Source organism: Phaseolus vulgaris, chromosome 7 (genome assembly GCF_051622355.1).
Source record: "Phaseolus vulgaris cultivar YP4 chromosome 7, ASM5162235v1, whole genome shotgun sequence".
NCBI lineage: Eukaryota > Viridiplantae > Streptophyta > Magnoliopsida > Fabales > Fabaceae > Phaseolus > Phaseolus vulgaris.
The window spans coordinates 11,232,865-11,254,139 of NC_143504.1; the positions used below are offsets into that span (position 1 = coordinate 11,232,865).

General features: G+C 34.8%; 1 protein-coding gene across 8 annotated transcripts; it reads right to left on the bottom strand.

The window, feature by feature from the left end:
- Positions 1–13,235: 13,235 nt before the first annotated feature.
- Positions 13,236–17,502, bottom strand: LOC137827686 (protein indeterminate-domain 4, chloroplastic). Of its 8 annotated transcripts, none has more exons than XM_068633942.1 (5): positions 17,076–17,502; positions 16,914–16,949; positions 16,593–16,759; positions 15,788–16,184; positions 13,236–14,460 (listed from the first exon to the last, which is right to left on the bottom strand). In XM_068633942.1, exons 3-5 carry the CDS (start codon positions 16,729–16,731, stop codon positions 13,410–13,412), a joined length of 1,587 nt encoding a protein of 528 aa, XP_068490043.1. In that variant the 5' UTR covers positions 16,732–16,759; positions 16,914–16,949; positions 17,076–17,502; the 3' UTR covers positions 13,236–13,409. The 8 variants fall into 8 exon arrangements, with proteins under 8 accessions (XP_068490043.1, XP_068490044.1, XP_068490050.1 ...); XM_068633943.1 differs by having other exon boundaries at positions 16,593–16,804; positions 17,076–17,421; XM_068633949.1 differs by having other exon boundaries at positions 17,080–17,336.
- Positions 17,503–21,275: the final 3,773 nt, after the last annotated feature.

The window sequence follows — 21,275 nt, forward strand, 5'->3', positions numbered from 1 at the left end:
AGGCCAGCAAACCAACCTGTCCCGCCCCGCTGTTGGCCTTCGCGAGTTGCGGTTATGCGGGATGAGCCTAAGCGGGTCAGCGAGCTAGATTAGTGAACCCGCCCTACCCTTTTTAGTAGCGGGCCGCAGGTCGGTCCTCATGGTCCACTCTACATTGCCACCTCTAGCTTGTACCCATATTGGCATAAAATACGCTCTAACAAATGGCAATGTATACACGTACCTAGATGAGCATATCAAAAGAACATGAATATCAACTCGAATGAACTACTAAGATGATGGTCATCGTAAGGATTCCAAATTATCCTTGCATGGGTCAGACCATCCAACTGCATATACATAATGCTAACATTGTGTAGTAAGCGGATTGGGGAGGCCTTCGTTTACCATTGGGACGCGTGTTCTCACTTTAATCAGTTTTACCTTGATTGAACTTCTCAGAAGACTAAGAAATATTGAAGGTGTTTGTGGATTGCTATGATTGGGGAAATTTAGAAACAAAGGAACCTCGTTATCTTTAAGAATGGTAGAGTGGATTGTCTGGAGATCTTCACCTTGGCCCAACTCAAGGTGTGGTCTTGGCTCACGAGTAGAGTAAACAATGTTTCATTTACGTATGCTTAATGGTGTCTGGACCCTTTGTTCTATTTGAAGTCAATTAAAAAGTAAATGTGGAGTTGGGGTCTTTGTGAGTTTTGGTATGTGTTGCAGGTTTGTCAGGTGGTTCCGGGGTTTTGAAGCTTATTGATTTATTTCTTCTTATTGTTTTACTTTTCCCCTTTTGGATGGAAGAACTTGATAGGATCTTGGTAGGTTTTTTGGTTGGAGCTCTTGACCTACTAGGGTAATGAGCCTTTAAAATGGACGTTGTCGGGCAGTGCTAGTGGGGGGAATCTTGTGGGGGCCGGTAGGTTAGCTTAGTTAACTTTGATATATCTTGTTTTTATGGTTTGGGTTCTACTAACGTTGGTCTTTGGCCAACAAAGGGGTTTATTCTTGGTTGTAGGTTGTAAGTTGGAATCTGGTGTTTTATAGGTAAGCTTAGTTTTTTGCTTTATCTCTGGTGGTGTGTTTTGATCAGGGTTTATGGAAATCGGACATATCGGCATGAAGGTAAAGGTACTCTAGGCTTTGAAGAAGAGTGGTTCTTTTAGCATGATGTTGTGAGTTTGGCTGTGGGTAAGGGATTTGAGTTGTATTAGTTTTTTGATTTGTAACTATGTTTGTAGAATTTTGGTTGTAGTAGGATTTGTTTTGTGTGTATTGTTTGGACTAAAGACTGGTTGTATGAACCTGGATAGGGGAGTAAGGGCTAACTTGCGTGGTTTGCCACTCCTTTCTTTTGAGGTTGGGTTTGGAGGTCTGTAGAGCCTGAATGGTCAGGTTTTGTGCATGTTGGATTTGGCTATATAATGTATAAGGGTTGAGACACCTGTGAAGTATCTCCTTTTATTATATTTATTTTTTTGCTGAGAAAAAATAAACATTGTGTATATATCGCCTAGTGACATATTTTCTTGTTCATGAGTCAACCCCTAATAAAGTGAGATTCATATATTTCACTCCTATCCTTAAAAAGTGCTCGTGTATCAATGCCTATTACAATTTCAACAAAAAAAAATTGTTCATATATTCATATGAAAATAAATCTACCTTATACAAATTATATATATTATCTACCTGTAAAATCGTAATATAACTGTCCAATTATTTTTTTTTGAACAAACACATATTCCTTAACTAGTCCTACATCTGAGTCACATGTATTATTTCCTCAAGTCTTTATACATTTATTATACTAATAAAAAATGAATTTACTCAATTTACCTATTTATAACAATAGAATAAAAAAATTTACATATTTTTACCAAATATTAACTATAATTAGAAAATAATATTATTAAAATAATAAATAAAAATTAAAGTGTTAATATAATTAAGTAATAATAAATAAATTAAGTAGTCAAACTGTGGATACATTGAAAAATATTATAATATTAAAAAACTGAAAATGTCAATCTATATAATTAAAAATAATAAATAATTAATAAAAATGATAAAAAATTATTATTAATGGTTTACAAGTAAAACCACCCACCATATTCATTAATTTAACTTGCAACTGCATACCATGTTTAAAAAATCTACATCACTGATTAGATACAGAGCAAACTAACAGTGTCGATTACTACCATCGCTAACTCGTTTTGAGAATCTATACTGCGGAACGGATTTATTTTTTGCAATAGGGTCCAAGATCCCAACCTTCTTTTACCAGTCAATAATATTTGTTTTAGGCAGAAAATTATTTTATAATTGAAATTTGTTCTTAATTAGAAGTATTTTGCTATGCTACCTTTTTTTGTGTAATGTTATTTATATATTGTGTATCATCGTTTATTAATCAGTGAAAATCATTCAAATTTATTTTATATATTACTTTTCAAAATTTCTAGAGTAATAATTAACAAAGACTTATTAATTGACATTAAAAATCAGTTATTTAAAACCACGAACACTTTTCACTTTCTAAAATTAATATATCTAAGATAGTTTTTATTTAAAGAATTTGACGGTGACAATAATGATACTTGAATGTTATTTAATCGTGTTATTTTATAACATATTTTATTTAATATAGTATTATTCAAAAGATAATTATATCATATATTTTTAATAAATATTATATTTATCCCATTTGATAACATATATAGTTCATTATATTTTCTTCTTTCTTAACAAAATAATTAAGCATAAAGTATTTTCTCTTTTCAAAAGTATCTTTTTATAATACATATTATGATTGTTTTGAATATATAACTTTTTCTTTTTTTTAATAAAAATACTATTATTTATAAAATTTAAGAAAAATTAAGAATTTTGGGGTTGCCATGACATCTTTCCTATCGAAGAGACTCTTTTACTAGCTGCCTTCCCTAGTTGTCATTTGTTATAACTAATCATATTTTTCTTTACTATTACGAATAATTTAACTCTTTTTTCTGGGTACTTTAGGGGTATCAAAGTGAAGAAATGAATATCTTTGCCAAAATGGGCTTGCATATTTAGATATAATATTATATTGTCAAGTATATTTGTGCATATATGTTATAAAATCCTACTGTCAAAATTTGATACCTGGGCCAACTCCAATGCATTACTTGTTACTTTTTGTTTTTGTAAAAGGGAAAAACATGCTTACATCAATTCACGTGCAAATGGACAAGCAAATAGATAACTTTGATATGCAAGTCAGAGCCTTTTGTTCATGAATGATTGAGTTAATCACAATGGGGACAGACAAAACTATTCCTATATACTTTCAATAATTCACTGCATATCATAAAATAATAGATTGCAAGCTCGTTTTTTCCTTTCAAAACCAACACTTTTAATAATTAAAATGTTAACAAAAATATTTTTTTTTTTCTAAATCAAATGAACAAACTTAATCAGCTTATACCGAAAAACTAAATAGAACATATACAGATATTGCATGGAACTGATTTTAGAGGCAGTGTCATTGTAGCAGCTGCCTCAGCCACTGCCTAGAGCATTGCTGCACCAGTGTTGATACTGCCCTTCATATACTGCACTTTTTTTTATGGCATTCTACGGCTCTGGTAAGGATCAGAGACCACAACATTCATCAAGTAGCTTTACAACTTTCATCTTCTCAAATTTTCCAGATAATTATGGGGAATACGATAGGATCAAGATCTTCCGGTGATGGACTAGGGTAAAGGAAGTGTTCAACAGGTGGGGGGAGAAGATTTGGGTTTTTGAGGCTCTTTGATGTGGAAAACACAAGTACGCTGGAGAGGGAGCTGGACCAAGTTCGCGTAGGCAATATGAAACTCTATGTCAATATTCCGCGTTATAGAAGAGCAGAGTTGGAGCAACCGGTGAGTCACACAAAATCTGCGGTGGAACAACCATACCGTAAGTTCAATGAAGCTAGGAAACGCTACAAACAAGAACCAAGGGAGAAAAACAACAAAGAGGTATGAAGGGTTAAGAAAGGGAAGGAGAAGAATGAATGGAGAGTGATCAAAGAAAAGCAATCCTACGCGGGTGCAGTGAAAAAATCTTCAAAAGGAGTATGGAAGGTTCCTATTATTGAAACCAAGCAACAAGTCCTACCTTGGATGTCTAATAGTGCAATGAGGCATATATTAACAAATTTAAGCTATAATCAGTTGTGTGAAGAATTCATCATGGGGGGATGAATATGGTTAAAGTGAGGTACTTGGGTGATAATCTGACTGTGTTAACTCCTAGAGAAGGGGAACAGATGGAAGATCTTATCATGTTTAACAAAGAATGGTTTGAAAATGTTTTTGAGGTTATTGAGCCATGGTCAGATTCACACGTAGCAGGCCATAAAATTGTTTGGGTTAGATGCTATGGGCTCCCTATATCTCTGTGGAACAAATATTACTTCTCTAAAGTGGTAGGTGAGGTAGTTTCCTTAGTGTTTATTGATAAGGCAACAAAATCATGGGATAACCTTGAGTATGCAAGACTCCAACTGCGTCTCCTTAAGTCGTGCTCTATCAGCTTAGCTAAGGGGATGAAGATCAATGGCCATGTATATAACATTTGCATTGAAGAGGAGCACCCTAATTTTGTTGAAGGTAAATGTAAGTGCACGTTTAATCACTATGCTTCATTAGGTAGTATAACGTTATCAGAGTCCTTTGTGGAGGAAACCTAGTTTTCGGAGAAGAATGTTGATGAAGATGTCAGGAAAGGGGGAGGGGAGTTGCGGTGGCCAGAGGACTCGATGAGAGGTGGGAATGTCAACATCCCGCATAAGACAAACTTGTTGTATGTTGAGGAATTGTGTGTGCATGATAAAAATGGGCAGGAGAAAGGTGGTAGTTCTTACACAAATAAGGTAAAGGGGAAGCAGACAAAATGTGTAGGGGACTCAACTTTATGTGTCCTATATGGTCAATGTTGCATGCAAAAGCAACTTTGTCCAAGTAGCCTTGACCAATCTTCTTGTAGTTGTGGAGGCCTTTAACAGTAGCAAGTCCAATAAGAATGTGGCCCAAAGGCTGCGTAGAGGCCTATTCGGGGAGAGGTGTAGAGGCCCAATTTTGGGACGACGACCCATGTTATGTAGAGGGTGGGCACGTAGAATCAATGGTTGGTCTAGTACGTGAGGAGGGCGTATGGGCCATTGGGAGCGAAACCGTGACAACCACTTTGAACGACAGTGAGAAAGGGAGTTCGTTCGTGGAAGCTAGCGACGATAGTGAGAATGGAGAAAATCTGTTCATGGAAAACAGTAGTGCTATAGAGAGGGGAGAAAATATGTTTGTGGAAACCAGTAGCGCTATCGAGAATGGAGAAACACATTACACACCCATCAATAGTAGCGCGTGCTCCGCCCAGGTGGGCAACTCGCACATAGAGGAAGGTCCCCGAACCAGTCTCATTAACAAAGGCATCAGGGACGAAGTAGGTATTCAGATTCAGAGCATTGATGACCACGAAAAACAATCCTTAGTGTTCGATGATGAAGAAGATGATAAGGGGGATAATTTTGTTACCCCGCCACGACACCGACGTCAGAAGGGTTGTGGGAGTTGGGAGAATCAAGCAGGATGCCTCGGGGGAAGTCTAGAATTGGAGCGGGAAGTCTTTATGTAGGGATTTTCTCAGATTCAAGGGTTAGTACAAATTCTAACACCTTATCTGGCGACAATATTGTTAATTGTAACAGTAGATTTCAGATTTTTGGAAATATTGATGAACCTATATATCAATTTTTGGGAGGTAGGAAAACAGTTAGGGGTCTCATGTTGTGGGTATAAGGATGATGTGGTCAAGGAAATAGAAAGAAGGGAAGCAAGAGATTTGGAGGTTATGAAAAAGTACGAGGAGAGAAATAAGGGGAGTTTCTTATGATTATTGTGAATCTGAATATAAGAGGTCTTGGGGAGGGAGGGTACTAAGGCTAAATATATGAAAAATATTATAGCCAACGAGAGTGCGAATGTGTTGTGCTTACAAGAAACAAAAACAGTTGCGTTCTCAGAAGCTAGGTGTTTTTTGCTATTGAGGATAATAATGTGGGATGGTTACATAATGAAGGTATAAGTGGTGATGGGAGTTTGCTAATTACGTGGCATAAAGAAGCGTTTCGTTGTGATAGTCACGTGGAGGTAGGGGCTTCATTTATATTTTTGGTAAGCATATCATATCTAAAATAAAATGTGTGGGGATCAATGTGTATGCAACGTGCAATCTGAATGACAAAGTGACCTTATGGGAGGAATTGACAACCATTAAAAATGCAAATAAGAACTTGGCATGGTGTCTTTGTGGCGATTTTAATGCTGTAAGATGTGAAAATGAAAGAAAAGCTAAAAGTGAAAGGGGCAACCAAAACAATGAGATCACTGGCTTTAACCATTTTATCGAAAGGAATTTCCTGGTGGAATTGCCAATTGTGGGTAAGAAGTATACTTGGTACAAGGAAAATGGTACAACAAAAAGCAGACTAGATAAAGTGCTTTTGTCTGACGTTTGGTTACGGAAATGGCCAATGGACAAACAATATGTACAACCAAGAGAGGTGTTAGATCACTGTGCCATAGTGGTGAAATGTTTGGCCAAAGATTAGGGTCCTAGACCCTTCAGGACTATTGATTCTTAGCAGATGGAGTATGGATTCAAGGATATGGTGAGAGATAAGTGGAATTCTTACTCTGTTCAAGGCTAAAGCATAACGAAATTCAAAGATACAAGCTAAAAAGTATTAAGGCAGACCTCAAAGAGTGGAATAGAGATGTGTTTGAGCATCTGAACATAGAGAAGAACAAAATTATGAAGGAAATTGAGGTTTTAGATATCCAAGATGACGTCTTCGACCTCGAAGGCCACGCAAGGTTGAAGAGAATGGACCTTACAGGTCAATTGAGAGTGATCAATAAAAAGATGAAGTCTCTCTTTAGGCAGAAAGCTAGAACTAACTGGTTTGTGCATGGAGACTCTAATTCTAAATTCTACCACTCCGTAATTAGATGGAGAAGACTTAGAAATGAGGTAAAAGGTGTCCTTGTGGGGATCAATGGTGTGAGCAACCTGAGGTTGTTCGAAGGGAAGCAAAAACTATGTTTGAGGATAGATTTGTGGCTACACATGATTTTGGGGTTTAGGGTTTAACAAAGACAATCAAGAAAAAGGCACACAAAAAGAATCTAAGATACTTACTAAACTTTTAACAATGAAACTTTCTTTAGAAATTGTTAAAGCAAAAGGATAAAAATTCCACAATGTTAAAATCAATTTGTCAATCAAAATGGACCCACTATTTTGAAATGTTGCTATTTTGAAAAGGTTGGAACCAATAGACTTGCACAACTTCTCTTATTTTTTTTTATACTATTATGGAAATGAAATGTCCATAGTTTTGATCATGCATATTTTCATAGACCTCCAAATATCACAAAAAGTTTGGGATTCAAATTAATTGATGACTTGAAATCTTTTGTTTGGAACTTAAATCTACTTCTACTAAAACAAACTTCCAATTACTTTTAAACTTTCACAATTAAAAGCAAAGTAAGTAGAATCAAAATATAAGGACTCTTAGAACACTAAAGAACATATGACTCAAGACAAAAGAGGCAAGAACAATAAAAGACATAAAGGAACATTCAAAATGAGAACAAAGCCATTGAATAACAATAATGCCAAATTGAAAAAAAGGAAAGTAAAGGACTGAAATTATATGTGCTTGAATGTAAAGACAAGAAATTAAAGGTGTTTGAATGTAAAGATAAGAAATTAAAGGTGTAAGAAAAGTAAAGTGCCAAATCAATTCAAAGCAAAATAAGCTCAAGAACCTAAGCTCTGATAACCACATGATGTGAGTTGATTTTTAGATGGTTCCATTTTATGGTGACACTTTTGCTTAAAGTTGGGATTTTAGCAATTTATGGTGAAACCTAAGGAAGATTCCCACTGAACACGAACTTAACCAAATAGTTAAGTAAGTGTGAAGGTTCACTTCACAAAGGCAAAGATGAAAAATCAATATAAAATGATGCAATGTGGAATGGAAATGGCAATAAGGTAAGTATCAATGGTGGTCATGGCCGAACCAAATGATGAACCATTAGCATATAACAAAAGCAAAACAAAGTGTAAGAGTCCAAGATAAAGACATATATGAAATGGAAATGAATTGAAAAGAGTGGAAGAAGAGTAGCTTATGGAGTGAATGCGAGAGTGGTTCACGCCACTTGGGGTGTGGTAGCCACCAAGATGAGTGAAGAGCCGCCACTTGAGAGTCTCACACTACTAAAGATAAGACCTAATGCTAAGAGGAAACAGGCTTCAGTAACACCTCACACAAATTGTGCAGAGTAACTTTTCTATTTAAATTCAACATTAAAAAACAAGGAGTAAGGCACCCTATTTATAGGAATGGGTGCATTGGTGGACAAGAAGGGCAAGGGTAGGGTGGTAAATGTGTGAGGGGGTTGCCTTTAGGGTTTGACTAATTCAAAACTGCACCCTAGTCTTGTTCTTCTAGAAACTAGGTCAAATTTCCTTCCTAAAACACTAGAAACAAGCTAAAATGATAACTACACCCCCTATTATGCTATAGGCACCTATTCTAGCCTATCTTGCTATTTTGGACCCCAAAATGAGCCCAAATTACTTACATAACTTTTCTCTTGTGGAAAGGCCAAAAGGAAGAACTTCTGATATTCTGGTTTATAGCTTGTTCTTCTTCTGCTGATGCTTTCTCGAGGTTTGGTGGACCCGACTTTGTATACTGAGATGATTGACCTTTTTGTGAATTGTTTGTTGTGTCCTTAGTCCTCTACTGATTGTTGTGGTTTGTATCACTAGACAATGGTGGTTCATTGTCCAACACTTTTTTTTAATCAACAATAAAAATTTAATAAATAGGAGTACTCAGGGTACTCCAACCCATGTACAAAAATCCCCTATGCTAGAGAAATGAGGTTTCCAGATAAAAATGACCAAAACATAGCCATATTCTACCCATATAATTCTAATAAGCTTAAACATCTTTAAAAACATCTAGATATCAATACATAAATCAAGCTATCTATAAAAAAATCCAGCAATCCAATTCCAGAATATAAGCATGTCAACTCTAAAGAAAGACTTTGCCTCCTTGCTATCTACTGCAGTTTCCCAAGCACCCATTATGACTATAGTTGTAGCCCAAGGAAATTCCTCTCATGCAAACCGAGAATCCAGCAAAAAAAGTAGAGAAAATGTGTTAATCATCAATGTAGTGATTTTAAACTTTCATATACATTAATACACCAATCAGAATAAGAGAAATTTGACTTTGGAAATTTATAACTTACCCATGCCCACGCTTTTACTTGGACCAAAGCAATTTTTTTAACAGGATCCACCATTGCATTATTGAAAATTATCCTATTCCTATGGTTCCAAATTCCTCAAATAATGGAAATCCACATACATTTCCAGACACAATTTCCCAAGTAGTTTAAACCTGTAAAACCTATTTGTTTGTTGAGTAACATTATCACAATGTACAAAAGTTCTACCAGCCCAAGCATCAGAGATATACCACACTTTAGAAGTCACTTTATATGTGAAAAAAAGATGATTTACTGTTTCAAGCTCAGACCACACATGGCACACATCCCCTCTCCAACCTTAATTCCTCTATGTATTAAATTATCATATGTTGCAATTTTACCAATTAAAACACGTCAGGCAAAGTAATGTGCTTATGGAAGAGCTTTTAGGCTAAAAAAAGAATCAAAATTGAATGCAGAGAATGAATGTGGCTGCAAAATATTTTGGTGGCAAAGAATTTTATAAGCTGAGTTAACAATAAAAGAATTTGAGGTATCACCTACCCACATCCACTCATCATTTTTACAAGCATATATTTTAATAGTCTTCAATTCATCCATAAATTCATTTATAATTTCAGTTTCCCATTAAAACTACTATTTTCTCCATTCTATTTGCCATACCCATTGGTTTTCATGTCATACCCTACAGAACCTTCTTTAAGCACTGAGTTTTAAAAAATTATGGGATTTCTATTTTTCAGAGAATCATTTCCTATCCAATAATCTGTCCAAAACAGAATATTACTCCCTGCACCGACCTTCCACCTTCTCTGGTTATCAAACTAACAATTTGAGTTTCCTCCACACACCTTCTTGATATCTCTCCACCACCAAGATTTAGTATTTGACACAACACTATCATCCAACCCTCTCCAAGAACCATATTAAGATTACGGGTGGCAAAGCGGCCCGCCCGCCCCGCATAGGCCCGCGGGCTGGCTTGCATTTTTGTTTTGAAACATGGAGGAGAAGTGGAGGCAGCAACGGTGCGATAGCAGCGATGTGCGGCAACAACAGTGTGCAGTAGCGCGACAGTTGCAGGCGAAGCCGCACGGAGTTGCAAGTGGAGCGAGCGAAGTCGCAGGTGGAGCGAGCGACGACATTGCAACAGAGAGTGCGTCGTGTACATTTTTTGGAACAACATAGTTGCGTTGTGTTTTGAGTGAAAACCTAATTTTCTTTCACTCAAAGTTGCATCTCTTCCACGGACCATTGCTGCCAAGTCAATTTTTTTTTTTTTAGCGAGCTAGCAGGCCAGCCCGCCTTGCCCCACTGCTGGCCCATCCCACTTTGCCACCCCTAATTTAGATTCCAATACCGGTTTCCAAAGTCCTTATTTTTCACAACCAAGTCCCCATTATCATTTCCCAAGAAGAACAATATTAAACAAATTTACATCCTTAATTCATAGTCCTCCTTCCGATTTGGATTGACATAGGAAGTCCCACTTGATCCAGGCTATCTTCCTTTTATCACTTCCCCATCCCCATAAAAAATCCCTTTGTAATCTTGTGATTAATTTCGCAACTGCCATAGACATTTTGAACAGAGATAAGTAATATAAAGCGACAGCTGAAACATGACAGATTTTATCAAAATAACTCTTCCAGCAAAATATAAATGTTTTCCATTCCAACTAGAAAGCTTAGTTTTAATATTTGATTTCATGTCTTTCCAAAACACTTTTTTTCCTATTATTATCTCCCACAAGACATTGTCCTGCACTTGATAATTCAAGTGACGTTAATCTGCCGACGAGGGAGCATTAGAGTTGGAATCCAGCGGCTTGCTCTCTGTGCAATTGGGGGTATGGCAGCAAGCCTACTGTGGAGGGGTTGCAAGCCAAGTTTAGACTATGGTATCTTACAGTATAGGAGATTGGGAACAACCATTTTTTCTATCTTCTATTGTCTATTTATATCAATACTACAATCCCTCTTTAGGAATTTGTTTGACTTGGCTCTATGCAGGTTAATTGCTAGGAAATTTAGTGGCTGCTGGTGTTTTTTTTTATGCAGAACCATCTGTTTGCTAAGTTGTGTTAAGCTTTTCTAAGTCGTGGTAGATTTGTTCCCGTATGGCGTGGAAGAATGTTTTTTGGTTTGACTAGGAGAAAACGTTTTGGTTATCGTATAAGAGTTTGAACACTATAAAGTCTTCATTAAATTCAATTATTCTTTGTTATAAAAAAATTGGAAAAACTAAATCTGTATGGAAAATCTCATATTCCACATACTGATATATATAATGAATGTGCAGTCATCATATTTTTGAAAATTTAGAATATATATATATATATATATATATATATATATATATATATTTTAGAATATTTGAAAGATGTTTTAATTCATATATAAAATATTAAAAATTTAAATAAATCTTATTTAAAAAATTACGAGAAAATATATATATTTAAAATTTGTCCAACATAACATATAAAATAACTATCAACACAACACTGCATCCTAAAAGGCGGAAGCCTTAAATTTTCATTTCTCGCAAAAATCTGTATTTGCACCTGAAACAAAGCCCCACCCCACGACACTAACGCATTAGTAACATGTATATGATCATTTGAAATGTTATTGATCGAAACTTAACATTATAAAAACATTTGATTTTGATAACGTGTGGAATAAGGATTTGTTCGAAATTGGAGTTTGGTTTGGTGTGAAAGAATTATCCGAAAAAAGAAAAATGGAGAGGAAAGTGGTAGAGTATATAAAGACGAAATGAGATGAGTGGGTTTGATAGTCACGGACGAGTGATTCCCATATGAGGAGGCAAATGACATGAGGTGCGACAAAAGTGTCACAATATCTTTACTAATAATTACAATAACGAACATTTCAGAGACTATACTGTCTCTGTTGGATGCAGAGCACTGTGCCCAGCCATCACACCTTTATTCATTTACTTAACGCCATAAAGATCTTTCACCAAATGAATAATGACGTGAGACCTAACCCTAATTGTGAGCAACCACGGCACTGCCCTACAGTGCATGCTAACATGCAAACAGTTCAGAGAGAGAAGAACTCCATAAGAATGTGAGTTTCAAAAGTGGTCAACATGCTCAGGAATATTTCAAAATGATAGGCTAAAAAGGCTCATCTTTAAGCAAAGGAATGTCAACAAAAGCACATCAAAATGTGAACGGCGTTTATCAAGTTTTGTAGTGCTGCTAATGGAGTTAGTAACCATTTTTTTTAATTAATAATATTGTTAAATAAGTATTTTCATATATATATATATATATATATATATAAAATTATGATATAAGCACATGTCTCTTTTTTAAAAAAAGAAAGTAGTTTGGTGTCTGATAAATAATAATTTAAATGTAAAAAATCGTAATTATATTTTTGATTTGTATGCTGTCATGCACGTTTATACTAGTCTTGGTATCTTATGTGATGGTCTTTTAATAAGATTTTTCTTGAAAAGTAAGGAATTAGGTGTATGAAATACAAAATTGGTACTGCTTTATTTTTAAGTTTTGTGTAGCTGTAGTGGGTATGGTATATGTTAATTATAGCTAGAAAACAATGGTGAAATTGAAAGGAAACCAGGGTTTGTCGTTTCCATTGGAATATATCGAATACGTGAAGATGCTGAGCAAGAGAGTCAGCATCCTCGTCTGTTGAGCATTGTGCACAACCTGGCTGGCTTTACCGTATTTACTTTTCTATCTCAAACTAAACTTTATCATGAAATTCAATGAAACAGTAAATTTATTCAGATGTCTATCACTGTCAAAGTGAGAGAGTACTGAAGAGAAAGGGATCGATGTACTCAAGAAAAACATAAGAGTTGCAATTTATAGAATCGAAATCATAGTTAATAGACCAATTAGACTTCTTTTCATAACAAAATAACCTTAAAGCAGTTTTAAATAAGTTCATACATACGTAACAAGCTATTTCTTTAATGTTTTTTCATTGTGCCTAATCTTTTCCTTATTACAACGTTGACTTTCCAAAATGATGATTTGGCTATGCTGCTGCCTTCAGGTCAGGGTCCAAAGAACTCAGTACCCATGACACGTTGTTGTTGTTGTAGTTGTTCTCTCTGTGAAAATCCACCATTCATATTTCTAACCATTCCTCCAACACCCAAAAAGTCTAAGGTCAACTTATCAGAACCTCCAAAGTTTACATTATTAAGATTCTGGGGCAACTTATGGTTGGACTCGTCGACGTTGTGAAACCCAGAAAGGTTGTTTTCATTCCCTTGCATGTTCCTAAACAAGGACGTGTTTCCATTAGCAATAGAGTTCATCAACCCTTGAAGATTGTGGTGGTGGTGGTGACCATTTTCAGCTTTGGAACCATTGCTAGACATTCCTCTAAGTAAAGAAGAACCGCTGGTGGTTGTGGTTGAACCCATTTGAGAGGCTTTTTGAAGCAACACAGTGGCAGACATATGAGGGGATGATACGTTTTCTATTGAATCACCAAAGAGCGAAGAAAAACTTGAACCCACATGATCACTTACTGCAGGGTTGTTATTAACAAAGAGTGGTGGTGGTGTTGTTCCTTGGTCACTACCACTTATGTTGTTGAATTGATCAGGGATAATGGTGCTAGTGCTATTGCTACTTGGGAAGAAGCTGAGGTTGAAGAGATTGGAATTAGGAGCAGCAACTGATGAAGAATTGGAGTTGTTAGTGTTGCCATCAAGAGCAGTGAGCTGCATTAGGCCATGTAGTTGCTTGTTTGAGAATAGTTGTCCTTGTTGTGATTGGTGTTCTTCAAATAATGTTTGATTGGTGTTGTTATTCATGAAGAAAGCTGAGGAAGGCATTGATTGTGGTGAGTGTCCAAATGAAGACTGATTTAGAGGTGGAATCAAGTGCTCAAACTTAAGAGCTGCACCAATGTTAGTGACTGTTTGGTTCTGATTTTGAACTTGGGAAAGTTGGGTACCCACTTGGGATAGGGTTAAACTAGTGTGGTTTGTGCCAAACAAATGAGTTCCCAAAGGATTTGAGCTACTGGGGTATCTTGCACTCTCATGTGCTAATGCATCACAGAACGCCCTATGAGTGATGAAACTGTCACGCCTGCATCAAAAATATAATAAAAGGTATACATAAATTGACCACATCTTCCATTATAGAAACTGACAAAGGTGAATTTATTACGTCGAGTATTAAGTAAGACTTAAAATTATATTATTAGTATGCTCCAGTAAGAATACAATATAATAATCAAAATGTTCCTAATCAGCTCAATAACAACTATTATGCCACCACATCAACACATAAAATTCTTGAACCAAACCATATATTAATTTTAATAACGTATATAGGTAACCTAACACCGTCCAACCTAAAGAATTTTGGAACTGTAGAAGTTCAAGATATATATATATATATATCAATTATTTAACCAACCAATTCCAAAGGTATAGTCAAATATAAAATAAAAAATAAAATAGGAAATGTTTTTTTCTTTGTAATTGGAACTGCAATTTTGAAAATAAAACTCTAATGGAAACAGAGGGCCCAGGGGATCATTATACCAAAAGATGATACACACAAGAAATCCAAATCTAACTGCCACTTTAAGGTCTCTCATTAATCAATAAAAGAGAATTATTTTCAGCTTCTGATGAAAGTCAATTATCATAAGACCAAAGATGGGGCCAGTTCAATAAATGCAAACAACCTCAATACTTGTCTATTTTCTACGACGAGAATTCATTTCAAAGCAATGGTAGAATACAAAAATTGCTGATATAGAAGTGGCGAATTAATGGTGAGAATTTGTTTAGCAATGAATAAAGAAATAATGGGAAGTGGTGACAATTATGCAGCTCGGACCCATTGCAAGAAGATAAGTGTATTTATATATGAACCGAGCCAAGCCGAAAGAGAACAAAAGCCAGCATCTCCAACTCATGTGAGAACAAACCCAGTATCACTATGCCTGTTGCCTTTGCAGAGTTGCTTAACTGCACGTGAATGGGAATAAGGGTGGGGGCACAGTTCCCGAGGACCAAAGTTGAACTTGCTTGTTTTTTCTTCCCAAAGCATGTCAATTTTGGTACCCCATTTCAACAGTCTACTCACGTGCGAGCAGTCTCCTGCCATGCCTCCACTAACACCCAAGGAAATGAATGGAGAAAGCTCTAGTTCACATTTAACTTCTGTTTCGACTATTTACTCAATTTTTTCAAACTAGCGACACCTTCTTAGGTTGCGTTTAGAAATGCTTATAATAAAAATGCATCAAGCTTAAAAGCTTTTACTAGTGTGAAAAATTCAAAACCCACCAAAGAGTATGAGAAACCCTAATTTTTCATAAACTGGATGGTGTGTGTGTATTATATACACATTTGAAGAATGTATAAAGTGCAGTGGAAACTAAGATAAAATGGGTTGTTACCTAGAGAAGAGAGTGCCACAGTCACATCTGTACTCTCTAGTGCCACAAGTCTTTGAATGTGCTTTCCAATCAGATTGAACAGCATATTTCTTTGAGCACTTTTCACACTTCCACTTCTTCTCACCATGCTTGCGAGAGTAGTGCTTCTTGATTCCAGTGAGGTCTCCCAAAGCCCTTGAAGGATCATGATGGACGCAGGTGGGCTCGGGACAAAGATAAACCTTTCTTTTTTGCTCTTTTGTACTCTTCTGCTTTAGCTTCCAAGGAAGGTTGTGTCCTCTTCTGTGAAGCTGTAGGTTTTGCTCCCTTTGAAATCCTTTATTGCACACCTCACATATAAACCTGTTTGTTGCCATTAGGGTCTTGGGAGATAGTTTTATCACCTCCGCGTCTGGATCTTTTACCCCCACAAAAATGACAAACAACAAATTATTAAAAAACTCTCATGCTTCAATCACTTGCTCAAATTGAATACGCACAAGAAACAGAAGAATAATCTTTCTTTTTTGACCTTGTTTTAGAACCACGTAGGAATTTCAATAGTAATGATAAAAAAAAAAATACAAATTTACGAAGATTATTAAAAAATTTAAACCAGAAGTTTCATGCTTTTGAGATTCTTAGAGAAAAGCAATCCAACCATGAACTGAATGTCTCTACAGTAAATTAAAGAAGTCAATAGCCCTAAATCACGAATAGGGTTTCGTCGTGTTTGTTATTGAGAAAATGAAAGAAGTGAAACAAAATTGCAAAGGATGTGTATATGTGTGTGGTTTAAGCAATCAAATTTAACTAAGCTACTTGCTTGGGGTTCCAGGTTGATTCCTCCGTTTCTTTTGAGGAACTGTGATTGGAGCAACTGTGGAGGGTTGATGGTGTGTTGTAATCTGAGGGCTTTCTTCTCTGGTTCCCGAGAATGGAGTGGATGAGGAAGCTGCCGCCATAACTGTTGTGCAAATCTGGAACTAATATCTGAACCAAAAGTAAACACCTATCAAATATCCGAATATCCTTCTGCTGAAAGGAAAAAAAAAACCTCAATTGCATGTTTTCTTGTCCCTTGGAAAGAATAAACAAAAAGAAAGGGAAAAAGAAACTACAACAGAATGAAGAAAAAAAAAAAGACCTGAAGTATGTTTGATTTTTTCCCTGCTTTCTTTGTCTGTCAGGAAAAAAGAAAAAAAATAGAAACTGAGAGATTAAATCACAAAAGATACCGAGAGGAAAGTATCTTAGGAGACAGAAGCAAACAGGAGACGAAGAGAAGAAAACAATTCACTCTGAATACCTACTTATCTTCTGGCTATTGTTTTCTTATCATAAAATTTAGCTACTACTACTCCCTCTTGTTATTTCTCAATCATTTGGTGTCATCTAGACAGAAGAATAATAATAATAGTTAATAACATGCTAGCTTGTCCTCCAAAAGGCATATATAAATCAACTCATATGTATCTCTTTTGATCTCTGTGTCTCTTCTTTTCCCCTCTTCTCCTCATGGTTGTGCATTTTGTAAGGAGGAATAATTAAGGGTGGTAAAGTTGCCAGCGAAGTGAGGGAGGTAATTTATGTCACTGTTATACTGCTCCTGCACGGGCTACTGTGTCCTTAGCAGATGATGGTCTGGGGCCACCGACCCTTTTAGCTCTCACACTCACCTTATCTCTCCTTCTCTTCTTTCCTATCTTTTTACCAACAACCATACAACTTTCCTCATTTTTTACCCAACAACTAATTGGTTTATGCATTATTATAACTATTGTTAATTATTACCATGTCTACAATACTTTCTTTAGCATGGTTTTTATCAGATACAACTTTCCACTGTTATTCGATTATATATGGTTACTATAAACTGACATAAAAGTTCTAGGATTAGTTGGTAAAAAATATTTTCAATCAAAATCTTGTGGTAATTTACGGACAAAGTACTTCGAACTCTTACACCTAATCGTGATAACTCAGTAGACAGAGAGCTTGCTGGTAGATGATGACAATATTTGGGTTTATCTCCTATTTTATAATAATTGTAATGGTAGTTTGAACTGTTTGCTTGAAGATATTTGCTTGGAAAAATGTTATCAGTTTGTAACCACCTTGGTAAACAGGGATAAACAGGGATTTTTGAAATGATGTTTGCATTGACAATGCTAGTTTGAAACATTCTTTACCATGCTTGTACCAAGTCTATGTTGAAATAGCTGCTTCGCGTGTAGATGAAAGGGGAGTATGGTATGATAAGATTTGGTTCTGGAGATCAATTTGTCGGTCAAAATCTAATGCTATATCAGAAAAGCCAAGGCAAATTTGTACGTAACACCGAAGTGAAAGCTACAAAGATCAAACCAAAATATTTGCATCTCTGCACTTATTGGAAGATGCTAAAGTTGCGTCCACAAAAAAAATCTACGAACCCTTTGAAGCTCAATTTTATAAAATGTGGTCGACACTACCTCTACAATATCACAAGGACGAGAAAGTTAGGAGGGTTGAGGGGAAAGTATAAAATTTTGAGTTCATTTAATAAATATATAACATTACTTTTTATGTTAAATATTCATAATTGTGTGTTTTTTTAAATGATAAAAAATAATATAAAAAATAGGATTGTATGATAATTATTATCTATAGAGTAATTTAAATATAATTATTTTAGATCTCTTTTTTAATTTTAGTTGTGTTAATTTAATTTACTTTTGAATAAAATTGTTCTTTATGTTTAAATTTAGTTTTAATTTCATGTTATATACTTTATCTTTGTTTTTTTTAGTTCTGAAGGATAAAAGTTGTAAGAAGACGTTATCGTGAACATTAAAATAGAGAAAATGAAGTTTCCTATTTAGATTTACGCGATAAAAATTTACAAGAAGAATTTGTATATATGCACTTTAAGCCACCCATTTTGTAGGCATTTTAAGCCAAACTTGAGAGGAAAGTAGTGCTTAAATAGTTTATTTTGGACAGCCTAAGAAGTTCCATCTGAAGTCCACTATGGCAGAGGTTGAGTGTCTATAAAAGACAAAAAAAAAATAGAACCTTATTTTCATACAATTATACACTTTGAGACATACTTGGAGACACGGAAAAATTCTTCTCCTTTTGAAGGATTATTTCTCTATAATTGATAAGAAGTAGCTAAGTTTTCTTTCTTTCGTAGAAGCTTAATACACTTGAATCTACATGTAATTGTTATGTTTTTTTTTTTATTTATGTAGTAGCTATTATTTTTTTTAATGTTCAGTTATAACTGATAAATTGGAGTAATGGTATGATTTTATAATTTTTATTATAATTCAAAATAAGTCAAAGATTGGTAGTAGAATCAATTATATAATCATTAAATAAAAACTAATTTTATAGTAAAAAAATAATTAGTTACTATATTGACTATATTAAATATTATTTTAGATATTAAAAAAATTATTAGTATCTAAAATAATTTCTATTATTAATAAAATTTAAAACTAGTTTCAAATTGATATATTTTCCGACCTCAAGTCTATTAAGATAATATCACTATGATCAATCACCACATCTGAGATATTTGGAGCTCGAAGTTCCATTACATTTTTTTTTCTTAAAAGGCCTCTAAGAAGTTTAAAGCACTAGTGCAAATAATGCTTTTTACAACAACATATTTGGTTGGTTAAGAAAGAACCGGTGTAAAGAAAAATACGGTGACATTTTTGTAAATATTGTGCATATATTACATTGGTTGTTACTCCTAATCGGTGTAATATGTGTTGATTTTGAGTAATTTTTTTTAAAAAAATTACATTTTTACAGTGATATATTAAATCGGTTGTTAGGTCCAAGCGGTTAATATGTATTGATTTTGAGTGTAAAAAAATTATTTAAAAATTACATTTTTCTAGTGACGTATTACATTGGTTGTGAGGTCCAACCGATGTAATATGTATTGATTTCGAGTGTAAAAAAATGTTTAAAAAACTACATTTTTTGGGATGATATATTACATCGGTTGGGAGATCCAATCGATGTAATATGTATTGATTTGTCTTTTAAATGTATAAATTTTAAAAGGTAAGTGATGTTAGGGGCATTTATTACATCGATTATTACTAAGAATTGATGTAATATATGCATTCACCTTGTTTTTTTTTTTCTTGTGCACTCACTGCTCATTTTGCATTTGAAGTTTGTTTGCTGAGTGTAAGACGTCTGAGCCACTGCCACCATTGCCTTTGTTACCACTATTTTTGTTGTCATCGCTCACGCTCCCTTTGTTGTCACTACCATCGCTTCTCGTTGTCGCCACTGTTTGTTGTGCCCTTGTTCACTGCCACCGAGAGTTGTGTTTCATTGTCGCCATTGTTCGCGCTAATGTCGTCATTCGCTGCTACCATCATTCATGTAGCCACCATTGAAAACTTCTGGTCCTGCCACGTTAAGGTAAGTTTTAAATATTTTTATTATAATTTATTATTTTATTTAGAAATAAAATTTTAATTTATATAGAAAATTAGTTTTAATATAATATATTATGTTTGGAATATAATGTATATTTTAAAAAAAAAAATTAATTTGTTGTTGTTAATTGTTATATGTTGAACGCTTTGATATTAGGTTTGGCGGTGTTCGACCCTCGACAATGTGTACTGTGTTTTATAATACATCGACTAAAAAGTGGGAGAGATTGATGGATAAACCAAGTGCTTTTATTACATAGTAATGGATTGAAGTTGGATAAGTGATTCTACACTTTTCTCAATGAAATGTAGAAGCTATAAATGGAAGATATTATTATCCATGTGTTAATTGTTTGAATGGGAGACTATAAGAAATTAAGTTGATACGAGAACATGTTGTGATGGTTTCTTGAAGAGTTATATAACGTGGATATGACATAGTGAATTTGTAGACATAACACCTCTATTTAAATTTCAATATTCTAATATACACTTTGAAGATTGCATGGAGGACATGATTCATGATATTTGAGAAGATAGTTTCCGACAAGCACATATGTGTGATTCATTGAAAGATGATTCAAAACCATCTCTATATCTTGGTTGTTCAAGTTTCACATGTTTGTCTTATTAAAATTAATTAATATTAAGGCAAAAAATAGGAAGATCGATAAAAGCTTCACTAAATTATTGGAGTTGTTGCATGAAATGCTTCCAAAAGGTAATACATTGTCGACCCTTCATATGAGGTGAAGAAGATATTGGGTCTGATGGGTACGGAGTACTAGAAAATACATGCATGTCCTAATGATTGTATTTTGTATAGAAAAAAAGGTTTGAATCATTGTATAGGTGTCCAAGATGCAGGATATCATGATTCAAAGTGAAAAATGATGACAGTGAGGAAGATGATGTGAAAAAGGGTCCTCCTAAGAAAGTATTATGATATCTTCCAATCATACCGCGATTTAAACGTTTGTTTCCCAATATTAATGATGCAAAAAATGTCACATGGCATGCAAATGGAAAAAAAATGTTAGGTTGTTACGACATGTTGT

Bases quoted from the DNA above. Each gene is read 5' to 3' on its own strand.
- LOC137827686 (XM_068633942.1), bottom strand. From the start codon at position 16,731: ATGGCGGCAGCTTCCTCATCCACTCCATTCTCGGGAACCAGAGAAGAA. The intron at 16,185-16,592 runs GCAAGTAGCTTA...TGGGGGTAAAAG, and splicing joins GAATCAACCTGGAACCCCAA to ATCCAGACGCGGAGGTGATA. The intron at 14,461-15,787 runs GTAACAACCCAT...TTTTTGATGCAG, and splicing joins TGTGGCACTCTCTTCTCTAG to GCGTGACAGTTTCATCACTC.